At 30.3% G+C, this 15990-nt stretch overlaps 1 protein-coding gene across 10 annotated transcripts in view; it reads right to left on the reverse strand.

The window, feature by feature from the left end:
• The window catches only part of EndoA (endophilin-A), an 87696-nt gene that overhangs the window by 21789 nt on the left and 49917 nt on the right, over nucleotides 1-15990 (reverse strand). For 9 of the 10 annotated variants that reach the window (XM_035088970.1, XM_035088972.1, XM_035088971.1 and 6 more), the window contains 4 exons: nucleotides 15675-15741; nucleotides 8011-8111; nucleotides 250-353; nucleotides 81-178 (listed from right to left, as the gene is read on the reverse strand). In XM_035088970.1, the coding sequence (XP_034944861.1) occupies nucleotides 81-178; nucleotides 250-353; nucleotides 8011-8111; nucleotides 15675-15741 (370 nt within the window). The remainder of the gene's footprint in view (nucleotides 1-80; nucleotides 179-249; nucleotides 354-8010; nucleotides 8112-15674; nucleotides 15742-15990) is intronic. The other variant, XM_035088976.1, reaches the window with a different exon arrangement.

The raw sequence follows: 15990 nt of genomic DNA on the forward strand, positions 1-15990 counted from the left end.
AACTTGTAAATTTAGTGAAATTAGTATTAACTCATGTTTTATATTTCTGAAGTATTCATTGCATTATAAAAATATGTTACCATTCATTCCATCTATTGCCGGTAATCCATCAACATTCAAATCAGCCAATGTTTTAGGGACGAATTCCATTTTCGGTCGGTTAGCAGCTTCATTTTTTCTATACACAATAATTAGAAAGAATTTCAATTAAAGATTGGAATATAATTGTATACTATGTATAATACTCACTTTTCTAGAAGTGTTTCAGTCAACCCTCGTAGAATTTCTGTGCATTGCTGATGATATTCAAGAAGTGCTTCACTGAAAGTAGCCAATTGCGCTACTTGTTCGATCTGTATCGTAAATATAGAAGATATAGTCATTAAAAAAAACTTAATGAATTTGGTAAGTATCATGATTATTACTAGTCATTAGAAAAAAAAATTTTTCTTTGATTAACTATCCCGAGTCGAAATACAGATACTTTTTTGAGACTTCAAAGTTCTGATTCCCAAATGTTTGAAATCATTATTTATACAATATTTCAAACTTTTTTTACATCTACTTTAAAAATTGAAAAATTCGCGATTGGGAAGGTTTTTTGCAATTTACTTCCCCTCTATGGGCGCCAAAGATAAATTGTATTAAGAAAAAGATTAAGTTTAAATCGTCATTTTTGCAGCGTAATAGTTATTTATAATTTTTTCAAAAATATGTTCTAATTCATTTTATGGCGTGGATCCTGTTTTTTATAATGCAATGCGGAACATTAAAAATCATCTGTTGGGGATCTTTACTAGTAAATTTAATAATGCAATAACAATTAATCTTTTAATTTTGATATGATAGAGCGTAATAATTAACAACGTAGGTTTTTTATCTATTGCTTGACTTTATTCATTAATATTCAACGTATAAATTCCTTCATCCATTCATATAAAACGAATTTTTTTCCTAGTAATTAAAATATTTTTATAAATCTTGGAGAAATCTCAGTAACATAGCAGAACTAATTATTCAACATTAATATAGGAATATTACAGAAAATAGAAATATTATTACTAATATTTATCTATTTTTTATTATTTGGTATAGTCGTATGCATATTTTCTGTGTCTGAAGTATTAGTACCAGATTCATCAACAAGAGAAAGAATTGCACAGCCATGAGAAAAATCATCGAAAAAAGATGTAAAAGTCTTTGCTGTCTTTTGTTTGTTATGATATGATATATAAAGAATATTGTTTGTCATTCTACTGGATTCTTGATTTAATGGCTCGAATGACACACAGTCTTCATCAATTTTTCGACCAACTAATAGTAATCCATTTATGCTTGATATTACCAATTTGTTTTTAACATCCCAGTGGGAAGTTATAGTAATGGGTCCAATTTTGCGAATCGCTAATTTTGACATATCTCCACGTTTTAAGGTCCCCAGAGTTGAATACGATAGTTTTTACGTGGACGTCTGTGTGTGTGTATGTACGTATGTGCGTATATGCGTATGTGCGTATGTTCGTATGTGCGTATGTGCATATGTGCGTATGTTCGTACGTGCGTTCGGAATTATTTTTCGCCTCGATTATCTTGAGAACAAAAAATGATATCGACGTGGGACCAACTGCACTCGACGCGTAATTACGTAACTCAGAACTGATTAGATTTTCAGCAAAATCGGTCCAGCCATTTTTTATGCAGAATCAAAAAACTGAAAAAATAGTGAACTACTTAAATTCTGCAATTTATAAATTATACCATTTTTTAGACGGAATTTCGAGATCTTTTGAAAAATATGAATATCAAATGTTTAGAATAATTGTACAGAAATATGATGACAGTATTTCATAGAAAAAAAATTTTTAAAAAACGAAATCAGCAATAAAGAAATTTTAAACTTGTGTTGGGATGGAGAAAATAGCGTTGAGGATAATAAAATAGTCAATGATTATTGTTAATAATAAGAAATTGTGTTCATAACGATTGAACATTGTTAATAACAAATGATTATCGATCATAATAATATTTGAATAAAAAATTTGTTAATTGTTATAAACAATAAAAATAGAGATCTATGCAATATATTTGAATTCCTTTAACGCGTAATTTTATCTTTTGCTAAAAAAAAGTTACCAACCGTACGACATGAATGGAAACTCATTCTTTTTGTTTATAACAATTAAATCTGTTATAAACAATGAAAATAGAGATCTATACAATATATTTGGATTCTTCTAACGCGTAATATTTTATTTTTCTAAAAAAAAGTTACCAACCGTACGACATGAATGAAAACTCATTCTTTTTGTTTATAACAATTAAATCTGTTATAAACAATGGAAATAGAGATCAATGCAATATATTTGAATTCTTCTAACGCGTAATTTTTTCTTTTGCTAAAAAAAAGTTAATAATAAATAAATTCGAAAGCCTCTTCTAGAATGAATCGACAGTTTTTACGTGGACGTCTGTGTGTGTGTATGTACGTATGTGCGTATGTGCGTTTGTGCGTATGTGCGTATGTACGTACGTACGTTCGGAATTATTTTTCGCCTCGATTATCTTGAGAACAAAAAATGATATCGACGTGGGACCAACTGCACTCGACGCGTAATTACGGAACTTAGAACTGAAAAGTTTTTCAGGAAAATCGGTAGGGCCATTTTTTTGGCAGAATCAAAAAACTGAAAAAAGGAAATTACTTGAATTTTGCAATTTATAAATTATACCATTTTTTAGACAAAATTTTAAGATCATTGCAGAAATATGAATATACAATGATTGGAATACTTGTATGGATATATGATGACAATATTTCATCGAAAAAAAAAAATTTAAAAAACAATATCATTAATGAAAGAATTTTAAACTCGTGTCAGGATTGTGAAAACAGCATTAAAGACGCTATAATAGTTCATAATAATTGTCAATAATATGGAATTGTGTTCATAACAATTGAACATTGTTACTAACAAGTGATTATTGATCATAGTAATATTTAAAAAATAAGTTTTAAATTGTTATAAATTATAAAAATAGGGACCCTTTCTATATATATGAGTACTTTTAACGCATAATTTTTCCGTTTACTAAAAAAATGTTACCAACCGTATGCCATAAATGAAAACATACTTTTTTCGTGTATAACAATGAAATTTGTTGTAAATAATGAAAAAAAGGATCTATGAGGTATATTTGAATTCTTCTAACGCACAATTTTTTCTTTTACTCAAATGAAGTAACTAACCATATCAAATGAATAAAAACAGACTCATTTCGTTTATAACAATTCCATTTGTTATAAAAAATGGAAACGGGTTCTATTCAAATTGTTTTTTTATTTTTTCCACTGGGAAGTTGGTCGTGTGGACCTTTCGGGTCGCACACAGACCACTGCAGAGCACTGATATTTTTAGTCTTTGTTTTGATTAAATTTATTTTACTGAATATCCTTTCACATTCTACATTGGAAAGATGAAGTGAAATTGCATTCAAAGCGAATAGATAAATTTTCAATTTAAAAATATATTTAATCATCGTTATCACAATGATACAAATTGTGCCCAAAGTTGTTAACTTCATTTATCCTATTCTGATATTCAGTTTCACGTACTACATGAGGTAATGATTGCATTAAGGGTTTGATGGGTTTAAAGGAGATTAATCAACCTTTTCTAGATTTCCGGACAACCAGTCACAGAAAAATCTAATACACCCTTGACAAAAACTTGTCCTTCTTCTAGAAATTTTTTCTACAAAAGAAAAAAAAAATTATTCGAAAAATGTAATAATTTCTTTATATACAGACCTAACAACAATACATAAAGCTTGGACAAAGAATATATTAACAAATTGACTTCAGGCGTCATTTTTTCCAGATTGATGAATGTACGAATAAATAGACTTCTGATTTTAATTCAATACATCCTGACTTTTATCGATATGTGCTTAAGAGCTTGCATACTTGTCAATGACTTCAATATTAGTAATCATTCTTTTATCACAAACAATACATTCAGCTCTAAGTGCAGTTTTTGCATCTGGTACAAAGCACTTTATATAATGTTCCTTATTTTGCCATCAAAGCATCATAATTATCAACATTGTAAAATTTTAGAGCATCGAAAATTACGCATACGTTCAATAGGATTTAATAGGAAATTTCCGATGCAATTTTCCTATTGAACTCCCTTCTCCCAATAGGATTGTTTAAGCAGGGTGTATTTCCAGGTAGCACACAATGCACTGGTCACAATTAATGACGGCTTGAAGGCATTTGAGGTGTCCTGTCTGGGTACGTGAGAGGTTATAAGTCTCTCACAATGCAGCAATGATGAGGATGAAGATCAGTGATGAGGGAAAGATACTATTTATCTTCACTCAAGCGGTGTTCACTAACACTAATTTTGATGTCTGATGCACGTGCTTGTCACGGCAACAGGCTGAGAGTTATTATATGAGTGTTTTTGAACACCAGAAGATTGTTGACTGACCACAAGAGTGCACAATACTTTCCTCAGTGTCGGATAAACTTGAAAATTCACATCCAAACGTGAAAAATGACTTGAGAACATGAAATAATTGAACGATTGGAAATAGATGCGACTGGTCACACGTGCGTGGTTGTTGGGATTAGTGTCATGGAGTCTAAGTTTGTGTTTCATGACTATCAGGTGGCGTTGAGTGTTTGGCAGTCCGGGAGATGCTGCTCTCTTAATGGATGGCGGGGCATTAATAATTTTTTTTAGAGTTTTTAAGAAACGTAAATAATGACAGCCAAAAAGTATTTATAACATCTAGATTTGAATGTAATGTTTAAAGAAAATTTTCATTTAACTTTAATATTCAGATGAAATTTGCATCTGCATGTATCGAACTATGTATGAAAAAATTGAAGGTGAAATATTGGATATATAATGTAATAGCTGTCACCCACTCGCTCTGCTAAGCTCAAGATGAAATTTGATTGTGGAACCTAGATGTTAATAAATTGCTTAATTTTTTGTTGACGATAAACATAAAATTATAATATAGTTCTTATTGTATGTAATGTAACTGATATCTCATTACTTCTCTATATGTACATTAGAGGAATTGTGTACTATGTGACTTTGTAGTTTATTGATTCCGCGAATTTCGAGAATAATTAAAGTTGTCATAAATTATAAGTCTTGCCTTAAATAATATTCTATTAAAATATCATCATATTTTTCACTAATTCAATAAAATATGTTCGTGTTGAACTTTTTATTTTTAGAAAAAAAAACTGACGTACTAGACTGATAAAATAGTGTGAAATACACTTATGTAGCATAGAAAATTATTAAAATTTTCCAGCATTATTCATGTTGCGTTCAATAATTTCTTTAGAGAACAGTTAAAAATACATTTTTGCTCCAAAGAACATAGTTTTGGTTTATCTTTTACAATGCAGCTTTCTAATGTTATAATCTTGATTTATTTACATTACGCAGTAAAGTCAATTACGTAATTATGACATCATACAAAGTCAGGTTTGACGTAAGTTGTAAGTCACAGATGACTCACATGTGAGTCATTATTTCATACTTCCTGACGTCAGACTCTGACGTAAATATGACCTCCAAGTAACGTCACTGTGACTGACCTGATGTCAAGCTGATATAAAAATTATATCATTATAATGTCAAATGAATTCACAATTATTTTGGGTTTAAAAATGTATTCCAAAAATCTGTCTGTTCAGCATTAATTCAGGTTAAAAATAAAAACTATTTCCAGGTTCTTCAAATCAATTTCAGAATGATTACGAAAAGTAATCATTCACTGCGACGTTACGTTTTTTTTTGGTGTTCCCAAGTGGTCACCCATCCAAGTATTCCTCGCAATAAATGTTGCTTGACTTTGAAGGTGTTAAGTGCTAACTTCCATACCCCCGTACGATGTTGGACTTAAATCTTTTTTCGTACTCTATGTTAATAAAGTGTTGGGTTATTAATCCAACAATTGAATTAGAGCTAATAATAAATAATAACAATTCTTATTAAACATTAAACTTAGTAAATAACCATTAAATAGATATACAGCATCCTGAAATATTATATTTTACTAAGATCAATTAGACATTGTTAAAAACCTTCGTATATTTTTTATGTAATAATCGGTTATGTCTAATTATAATTTAACATGATGAAAACATCATTTTCATTTCCCGTGTAAGTCTATATTGAGTAATGGTAATGGTTGTTCCCTTTTGCAAATATAAAATTAATGTGATGACATTATTATATCACCCAGGACAAGGACTTTTTATTTATGTAACTGTATAATTTACTTCCTACGTAAATAATATGTAAGTTTATGACATTGATGTGATGTCACAGCATCATGTACATATTTTATATTATGTATGTAACATTTAAGTCATAAACATGACATCATGTAAGAGTTAAATTTTATATCAGTGTCATATCATAGGAAAGTCATAAACTTTCATCAGTATAACATCAAAATTATATCACAAATTTTTACATCATACTTTGATCACAAGAGAGGTCATTTTTACATTAAATTTACGTAAAATATTGTAACGTTCCTATGACTTATAAATGACGTCACATTAAAGTCATGTGTTCACTGGGTACCTACGTAATATTTTGATCAAACTTCTACCTCTAGAATTTACAAAATATCAACTATAATCGTTCATTGACTATTAGATTTACTATGAGACGCTTTCTAAAGTTATTTATAAGCCCATTGATACTTCTTATTTTATTCTCCTGATGCTAACAAATTCAGAAATTTTTTAGAAAAATACAAAAATATGTCGCCACTCTTTTTGTCACTAATTCTTTTTCATAAATAAAAGTTAATATGAAAATGTTTACCACAGCAACGGATATTATAGCAACGGTTACTGTGACAAATGTTGCACATAGAAACTGTTACGATAGCGATAGGTGGATATCAGCTAGTATTGATATATTATCAATGATCGGAGAAAAAAGTATTTTGGATACGATTGAGTCAAAATCCGTTCTTAGTGTGTGTCTTGGTCGAGAAAGGTATAACTATGTGAAATTTCAGGTCTAGATTCTAGATTTATCTATATAAATCCATCTTATGTATTATTTGGGGACTGGTATCCCCCTCTCGATTTTCAAAATTCCCGCCTTCGGCCGCACGGTTAAAGAAAAAACAAAAACTCTGCAAGTACAGCGTATGCAATTACAATGTACTTTTGCCCTCATTTTCACCTTTTTTTTCAAAAAAAAAAAAATAATAAATAAATAAATTTATCACAACGTGGCAATGTCGTGTCCTCATATAATACCTTGCACTTAAGAAATGTCCCTAAATGACACTCTGATTAGATTTATATGTATTCATAGATATATGTATATAGATTTTAGATTCATACACAGAGGGAATTTTTTCACTAAATGTAAGCGCAAAAAGTGACAAGTCCACGATTCGAAATTTAGAAATAAAAATATTCCTGTTCAACAGTTAATTTTGTAAGTTGTCGTAAGTAATTCTTTTACTAAGGCACCTTTTAGTCTCAAGCATACTTACGGCAATCAAAAATCCACTGTTGAACAGAAATATTTTTATTTCTAAATTTCAAAACGTGGGCTTGTCATTTTCGCACTTCCATTTAGTGAAAAAATTCTCTCCGTATACTTTTAAGTAATATTGTTAATAACTCAAATCTCAGTTGAGATTTTTGTAAAATTTTTCAATATTTTTAACTCTTTAAAAGATTTCACTTGGCGAATCCTGTATTTTACAAACATATTGGAATAGCATGCACAAAATATGTTTGATGTCAATTTATGCACATTCTAAATTATTAAAGAACTCTAGATTGTTTATTGGATTTAATATTGAGCAAACTTAGAATATAAAATGTCAAAAAGATTATAATAAAAAAAAAAAAAAAATTCCAATGTCACAGAGGATTTCGAAAGAAATAAAAGAACTTGAACAAGTAACTATATTTTGAATCGGGATATTGTAAGTACTTACATCATTTTCAAGGAGGTTGAACATTCCCATTTGAGCTAAGTGTAAACTTTCAGCAAATTTTTCTTCCGCTTGTCGAACTTCTTCATCTGAAATATGAATACCTGTACGCAACGGTACGTGTGTATAATCACAAATACCAACTATATCTAATACGTTTTTTTACTGGAAATTTGGATTTTATTGGATTTGAGGCAAAATTAGTCATTGAAATTTATATGAAGATTGGCCTAGTAACTATAATTTTATGCTGTATCTTATAGTCCACTAATCTTTATCGATAACAGTATCTGTTTGTGATATTAAAAGAATTGTCTTATTTTAAGCAAAGTCAAGGGATATTCGCACACTATTAAAACTTGAAGAATAATTTTTACAATTATCAATCCATTTGTCGGTCGAGAGTTATGTTGATAACGACTGAACCGACTCCAACAATATTTTGCAAACATAATGAAGATGATGTCAGAAGTGACATAGACTACTTTTATTTTTACGATTGAAATAATTATAATATTTATAAACAGTAAAAAAATTGTTAATTTTAGAATGAAGAGCAAAATCACTAGTTAAAATTAAAATTACCAAAGTATAATTATAAACAAATGTGCATTAAAATAAAGTAGGCACTTCTAGAGTCGAAAAATATGATCTGATTTTGACTTTAAAAAAAAGTCAAAAGCAGATAAAAACTGAAAATTTTCTTAACCCGATTTGGAGCTACATACGCAATAATTAATCTAAAATCAAGTCTTGTTTCCCAAGTCCAAACCAGGTCTAGAAATTTTTAAAAGCTGATTTCGACTTAAATATATGTCTTTCTTTCCATGACAATGGATTTGTATGTATAAATGTACATTGCGCTTTGTCAACTGTCTGAGCCAAATAACATTTGGTTTCAATTTAAAAATGATTAAAACTCAATTAAAATTATTAATCATTTAGAAAGAAATATTTATTGGTATATTATTTTATCCATGCTGTATTTAGATTATTCAGAAGATCTATCAAATTAACTGCTGGTTCTAAGAGTTGTGCCTTAACCCGCGTGGCTACTCGGCTATCTCAAATTTCATGTTAAAATAAATATATATTTGTCATAAATTGTTATTTACAATTAAAATTAGGTCAAAAACAGATCTTATACTCCTCTTAAAAATTGAAAACTGTTTTCGACTTAGTAGCTTTGTCCAAACTAAGTTCACATTTTCCAAATCAGATCTTATTCTAACAGCATATTCCGACATCAAAGAAAGAGATTCCAAGTCAGGTCTTATTTTTTGACTCTAGTTAATGGGATAAGTATTGCAGTAGAAAGATGATAAATGATTGAAATAATGTTCTGGAATGTCTGTAAAATTTGTTGAATTGTTCCAAAAGTTTAAAAAAAAAAGTTGAAAAATATTAAAGATTTTTTTTTAATTATTCAACAACATTATAAGTGTTCTAGAATGAATGAAAATCTCATTAGATTTTTTTAAGGTTGGAAAAATTTAAGAAATGGTTAAAAATTTTCTTAACTTCCGAAAAATTTCTAGAATCTTTTGAAAGTGAATTGTTGTGAACGATATTCGATTTTAAAAATCGATGCACATTTGTTGGTAATTGTATCCGATAAACGACCATAATTGTTATCAACAATCAATAATAAAAAAAAATAGTCATGTCACTCCAAACATCCTTCTCTTAATGTTCGCAAAGTTTCATCGGAATTAGTGTAATCGTTTCAGAGATTACTTCAGAAAGACAAATAGAAATTCTGAAAAATACTGTCAGAATTATTCTTTGAGCTTAATTTAGGACAATATCCTTGATATCACAGATAAACTCTTCAATCTTATTCATGTGGATTCTAATCGATTGGCGGATTATTGAACTTAACAAAGTAGCGGCCTTAATTTTTTTACGATAGAGACTCCTCTTTGATATTTAATTCGTTTTTTATATTAAGAAATTTCGTGATATTTATTTTTTAAGTATCGATACAGTTTTGATAAAATATCACGTTATTTCCACATGACCCTGGGTGAAAAATAAAATTTTGAGTCAATAGTTTCGGAAAACTAGACATAATTGTGCTAAAATCTTTGTAGAATTCTTTATTTTAAAAATAATTCGAATATCGAAGTTCTTATTGTGAAAAAACTAACGTCTCATTTTTTGGATGTTATACGTGGACATAATCACGAAAGTATAAGTTAGATTTCTAAACAAATGTCCAGAGAATCGGGGTCCTGAATAAGAGGGAACCCTTGCAAAATAATTTCACTAGTGTGCAAAAGTGGCTTGTTCACGAGTATTTCGACTATTTCTAACTTTCTGTGCGCTACTATATATGAATAACTGGGTCAGAAATTCGTAATGAAACTGCTCGTTATTTGTGTCATGTCACGCCTCACTTTTGAGAAATTCTTTCTTTTGCTAAAAAAAGTTGCTAACAACATAGCATAATTATAAACAAACTCTTTTTTTTATGATAATAATAAGTATTTTCAACGGAAATTCTGTTCTATTGCGAAAAAACAGTTTCTTACCACGTACGATAAATAGAACTAGAAATTGTAAGCGCGCTCGGTGAGCGCGCTGTTACTATACTAAAACCACGATCATGTTATATCGGAATCTTTGATCTAGAGCAGCCCTATCCGACTCCCTATCTTACTATGCATACGGTCGAAGTTCGGTCTTGACCCTCAAAAACATTATTCCACTACCCAGCGCTAGAGTTCTCAACTCGAGGACCAGATGTCAGCTGCGCAAGAGTATGCGCACGAGATGGACTTCTACTCAACATTTTACCATTCGAAATTTACTAGCGCGTTTCTGGAGATAATTTGAATCACTACGAAAATTGAGTTTTTTTTTGCTTAGGTATTTTAAATCTATTAATTTGACATTTATAATAATGCCGTCATGAAGTTTGACTGATATTTGATTCTTAATGCACGAAATAATAGTAAAATGTACCGTAAAATTCAAGTTTTTTCTCAAAAAATCTTTAAATATATTAACGAAACATCCAGGATAATTCGAAATAAAGAAATTAAGCATTCTGCCTATTAAACAATTTAGAGCGCTAAAATTTATTAAAAAATAATATTTAATGTCCCAGAATAATTTTTGAGAGCATCAACTTGTTCGATCTGGTCCCAGAGCACGATTTCTAGGACTTTAAAAATTCATAACTCAACAATTTACAATAATTAAGAAATAAAAATTAATAACGATATAAAAAATAGCCTATTTAACAATGCTCTCAAAATAAATACATTAAAAGATATCATACACCGTCACATTTCAATGTAATGCAATGTAGAGGTAGATAATGGTCATCTAAGAACTGCTAGATATTGTTGATCTGGTTGCGTTTCGAGAGGTTTCCTAGACATTTTCTAGACAAGACATGAAGAGTAGGTTAGGGTGGAGTTATATGAGTTAGTCACTGGTAGATGATAAGTAGATCGTTACCAACCTAGCAATGTCATTATGGCTAATGATGAAATGTGTAATGTCCCCACTTTTAAATTTGGCGCAGACACTCGAGTTGTTGGTCCGAACAAATTCAAAGCCAATCTGCTTTAGAGTAGCTTTAGCTCTTCCAAGTAATTGAAACGTCTTAGACTTGGATGGCTTTCTGATAGCACCAGTTGAGGTAGAGCTGTAGAAAGCGCAGCAGAAGAAGACGAAAACAGAGATTGGGCAGAGTTTGTAGCAATACCTTGAGGCGTAGAACTAGCAGATGATCTTCGCATAAACCTCGATTCAACGATCTTGCCAGAAGGAACGGGTAGTTTAAGGACATCAAACACTGCCATTACTAGAGGCTGAGGATTAGTAAGTGAATTACTATCTGAAAAGCCTGATATCACTAGCTCCGTGTTGATAGCCTGTTTGATGAGGTGCTGAAGATGAGTAGTGTTTGCCTGAGTAGCTGCAGCTAGAGCTGAGGAAGGAGACGACAAAGAAGGAGTATGATGAAAGGCAGGCAGCAGATATTTCACATGTTTCCAATTTGTCAACACGTGATGTTAAACGCACTAGTATGAACCTGAGTTCAGCATTCTCACGTTTGAGATTCGTCACATCTTTGCAGCTAGCCTCTACTTTGGCCATAAAATCAGGTAACATTCCAAGGACTGCACTGTGCTCAGCCTGTATCATACCTACCTTAGAAATAGATTAAATTTTTTAATAAACGATTGATAGTAACAATTTTATAGTTTTGCGATTATGGCAAGTCAGACTTGGCGCAATTTTATGATTTTAAACATTTTTCGCATGTAGAACAATTTGAAAATATCGGACTTTCAAACAAAAGTGACGTAGTGCTGTTTTCATCTACAGACATCAGACGATAGCTATTTTTGGCGGATTTCACTTACTTGTCTTGGTAATTTTCCAATTTCTCCCCTCTCTCCCCCGACTCACCTCACTCTATCTACACAGTTTTGTATTGGCACATTTTTCCGGGAAAAAGGAATTTTTTCTTCTAACCAGGACTCGACTCTAGAACCCCCAAGTGTGCGCGTTAGATGCTTTTGCTACTGAAACTATCGCAATACTCTAAAGTCTATTCTCCTACACGTACCCATACTCATCGTGGTCCAATAAGAAGTCCGGATTGAATAATATTGATTTAAAAGAAAAAAATAAAAACCTACGATATCGCGGAATCGACGTGGTAACATAACTTTATTCGAAAAATCAATAAATAATAAAAAATGTTTTTTTACTCCTCATTAGGGAGTTATTGAAATTGGGTCGATTGGTGGAATTCGAATTTTCATCATATCTCCACGTTTCATGATATTTGCAACGTACTGACCAATTTTTAAGATGATGTGTGTGTGTCCGTATGTATGGACGTATGTGCGTATGTCAGCATTTTTTCGTTTTCGATATCTCAAGAACGGATTGAGATATCAACTTCAATTAAAAATTTATTCGAAAGATGTTATTATAAAGAAGATCTGAAAGGAATTGGAACGAATTCGGTTGAGCAGTTTTTTTCGTTATAACAAAAAAACTAAAAATAAATAAATCAAAAGATTAACTATCTAAAATCTAAAAGAAGAAGAAACTTCGGAAAATATTGTAGGAGTAATAGTGAAAGGCTATGATGTGTTCATTTTTTAGAAAAAAATTTTTTTAATAACAAAGCGATTTTTTTAAAAATTCTTTGTTTCACAGTCTTTTGAAATGCACCCAATGAATAAGCGATGAGAAAAATAAAAAAATCGTTCGAGTACGAAATTTTTTTCTTACATTTCTAATCGTTTTCGAGATACTCGTGAACAAGCCACTTTTGCACACTAGTGAAATTATTTTGCAAGGGTTCTCCCTTATTCAGGACCCTGATTTTTCTGGTGTTTATAAAGTCCTTATGCACATTTTTACATTTGTTTTATTTTTTTTGCCTGAAATAGTGATTTAGGCCTCCCATTGACTCGATTTATAGAATATTCTTTACTAGATTTACATCAACGTTCTCTCCAATCTTCAAACTTTATATACGTAACATTGGTGTATGACATGCGTAAAATTTAATGAAATTTTTTTTTTATTATTGGGGCTATTTACGTTGATTAAGTTTTTCTATTATATTCGTAAACCGCTACGATTCTAAACGTAAGGAATTTGGCGACTATAATATTTCTTGAACATTCAAATAAATAACTCATGGCTTCGAAAAAATGTATTTCTGAATCATTTAGTTAAAATATTAGCGATATTCGTAAAAATTACTTCCAAATCACGTTTATTTTACTAGAATTTATTGTAAACCTCGAATATTAACTCACATGAAAAACCCTTAAGGGATTTTTGGCGCAAATGCACCATATCATTTTTATGGGCAGAATAAAAATTGTAGAATGGTCTTTACCAGTGTTATAGTATCTCTCACCGTGTTTAGTCTCTAAGAGCAGACAATAGATGGCGAATCCTCAAGATTTTGTCGTATGTTTAATTGATTCAGAGATCAATATAAGTGTGATTGATAAACTACTTTTCATGAAATTTTATTACTTTAATACTAATGGATGATTTTTACAATTTACTTAAAATAGCTACTATCTCTACTGATAAAGCTATTACCTTGCAGTGGGTTAGAGACCTTGGGTTGATACCATCAAGTCGGTACTGTCTTAAGCATAAGAAAATTATGGGACGTAACGATAACGGTCTCATCTGTGGGACATTTATTTTTCGTTCAAAAAGCAAATATAAGCATACTATTACAGTAGCTGATTGTCACGAGGGGGAGTTTGGAAAGAATCTCACAGTGATTTTATGTGTGAATTTCTGTGACGTTGTCGATGTAAGTTATTAAAACGTGATCTTTTCATAGAATTATTAAAGGCTATTAAACTATGCTATCGGGATGGTTTGAATAAAAATACTGAACATATTTCTTGAATTTCACTCTTCTTGGGAGTGATCCCAATGAATGAATAGCTAGTATGGTAAAATCTATAAACCCCCATAAAAAATTTATGGGGCATTTGTGCCAAAAATCCCTTGGGGAAAATTCATCACTAATTGATGTAAACTCGTAAAAAAATTTTGGCCCGAATCGGAGGAGACGCTTAATCGGAATTTTATTCAATTTTCCTCGACTCTTCAGTAATCCATGTAAGTGAAAGAGATCTTAGTAATGTTTTCTAGAATTCCAGCAATATTACTGTGATTATTTTTCTCGTGTATAACAATTTTTTTTTTGTTTGTGTTCTGATTACCCGATAAAAAATTATTGGATAGAATTTTATCGAATTTTGTAAAATTGGATACAATTATATACAAAATGTTTATATACTTTTAGAAAATTTTATACAGTTATATGAAACTGTACACAAGTATATACGACACATTGTATGAAATCTTATACAACAACATACACTCTTATATGACTATATTTATAACCAGGAAGAAATTTTCTAATATGATCGTATATGGGGAATTCGCCTTATATGGTTCACATATGGATCATTTATAATCTTATATGACACATGTACTATTTTCTATAGATTGTGAATGAAACATATAAGATCGTATACGTAACATATATAGCCAAAAAAAGTAACATATATCGTCATATATGTGGCATATATAATCTTATAAGTTCCATATAAAATCATATACGTTTTATACATGAACCATGTAAGGCCAATTTCCCATACATGATCATATACGAAAATTTTTTTCCGGGATACCATGAAATTTCTGATGAACAAAATTTTTTTTATTAATTTTCATCGACTTCTATTGGTAGATATAATAAGGATTTCTAATAGACAATTCAGAAATTACTTTTTAAGATTTACAGAAAAGCGCAGGGGTTTATTGTATGCAACTATATACATCTTTATAAATGCATTTATGACTGTATGAAATGTTACTTTCTTTAGAAAATAGATAGAATTTTATGAAAACATATAGGATTCTATATCATTGCTTTTTATCGGTTATGTCGTTTAATACAATTGTATAAAATTTGATAAAATTCTGTACATTCGTATACGATTCTATCATCTCATTTTTTAGATACAATTCTATACAAAACTATCACATAAAACTGTATGTGATCGTATATAATTCTATTGAATCCTCTTTTATCGGGTTTTTAAATCTTCGAAATGTATAAAATGTATGTAATGTATAAAACAAACCTTTAGCTTGTCGTCTCCGTTTGCAATCAAAATCCAACCGCCGACCTTGAAGCTTTTTGCGATGATGCTTGAAAAAGTATAATTTTTATATGTCAGTTCTATCCTTAATTGATAAGAATTTTTATCCCTCGAAATATACTGGAGTCGAATTAATTATTTATTACTGCCATGTTCTTAAATGAACGACAACTACCCGAGAGGCTTGATACTCAATATTCAAAGTCGTATCTTAAAAACCGCTAGTCTTTATAAAATTCATTATCATTCCACTCTAAAGTACGAAATATTACAGATCATAAATTGTATAAAACTAACT

Source organism: Chelonus insularis, unplaced genomic scaffold (genome assembly GCF_013357705.1).
Source record: "Chelonus insularis isolate UGA/USDA-ARS -01 unplaced genomic scaffold, ASM1335770v1 contig_57_pilon, whole genome shotgun sequence".
NCBI classification, from domain to species: Eukaryota; Metazoa; Arthropoda; class Insecta; order Hymenoptera; family Braconidae; genus Chelonus; species Chelonus insularis.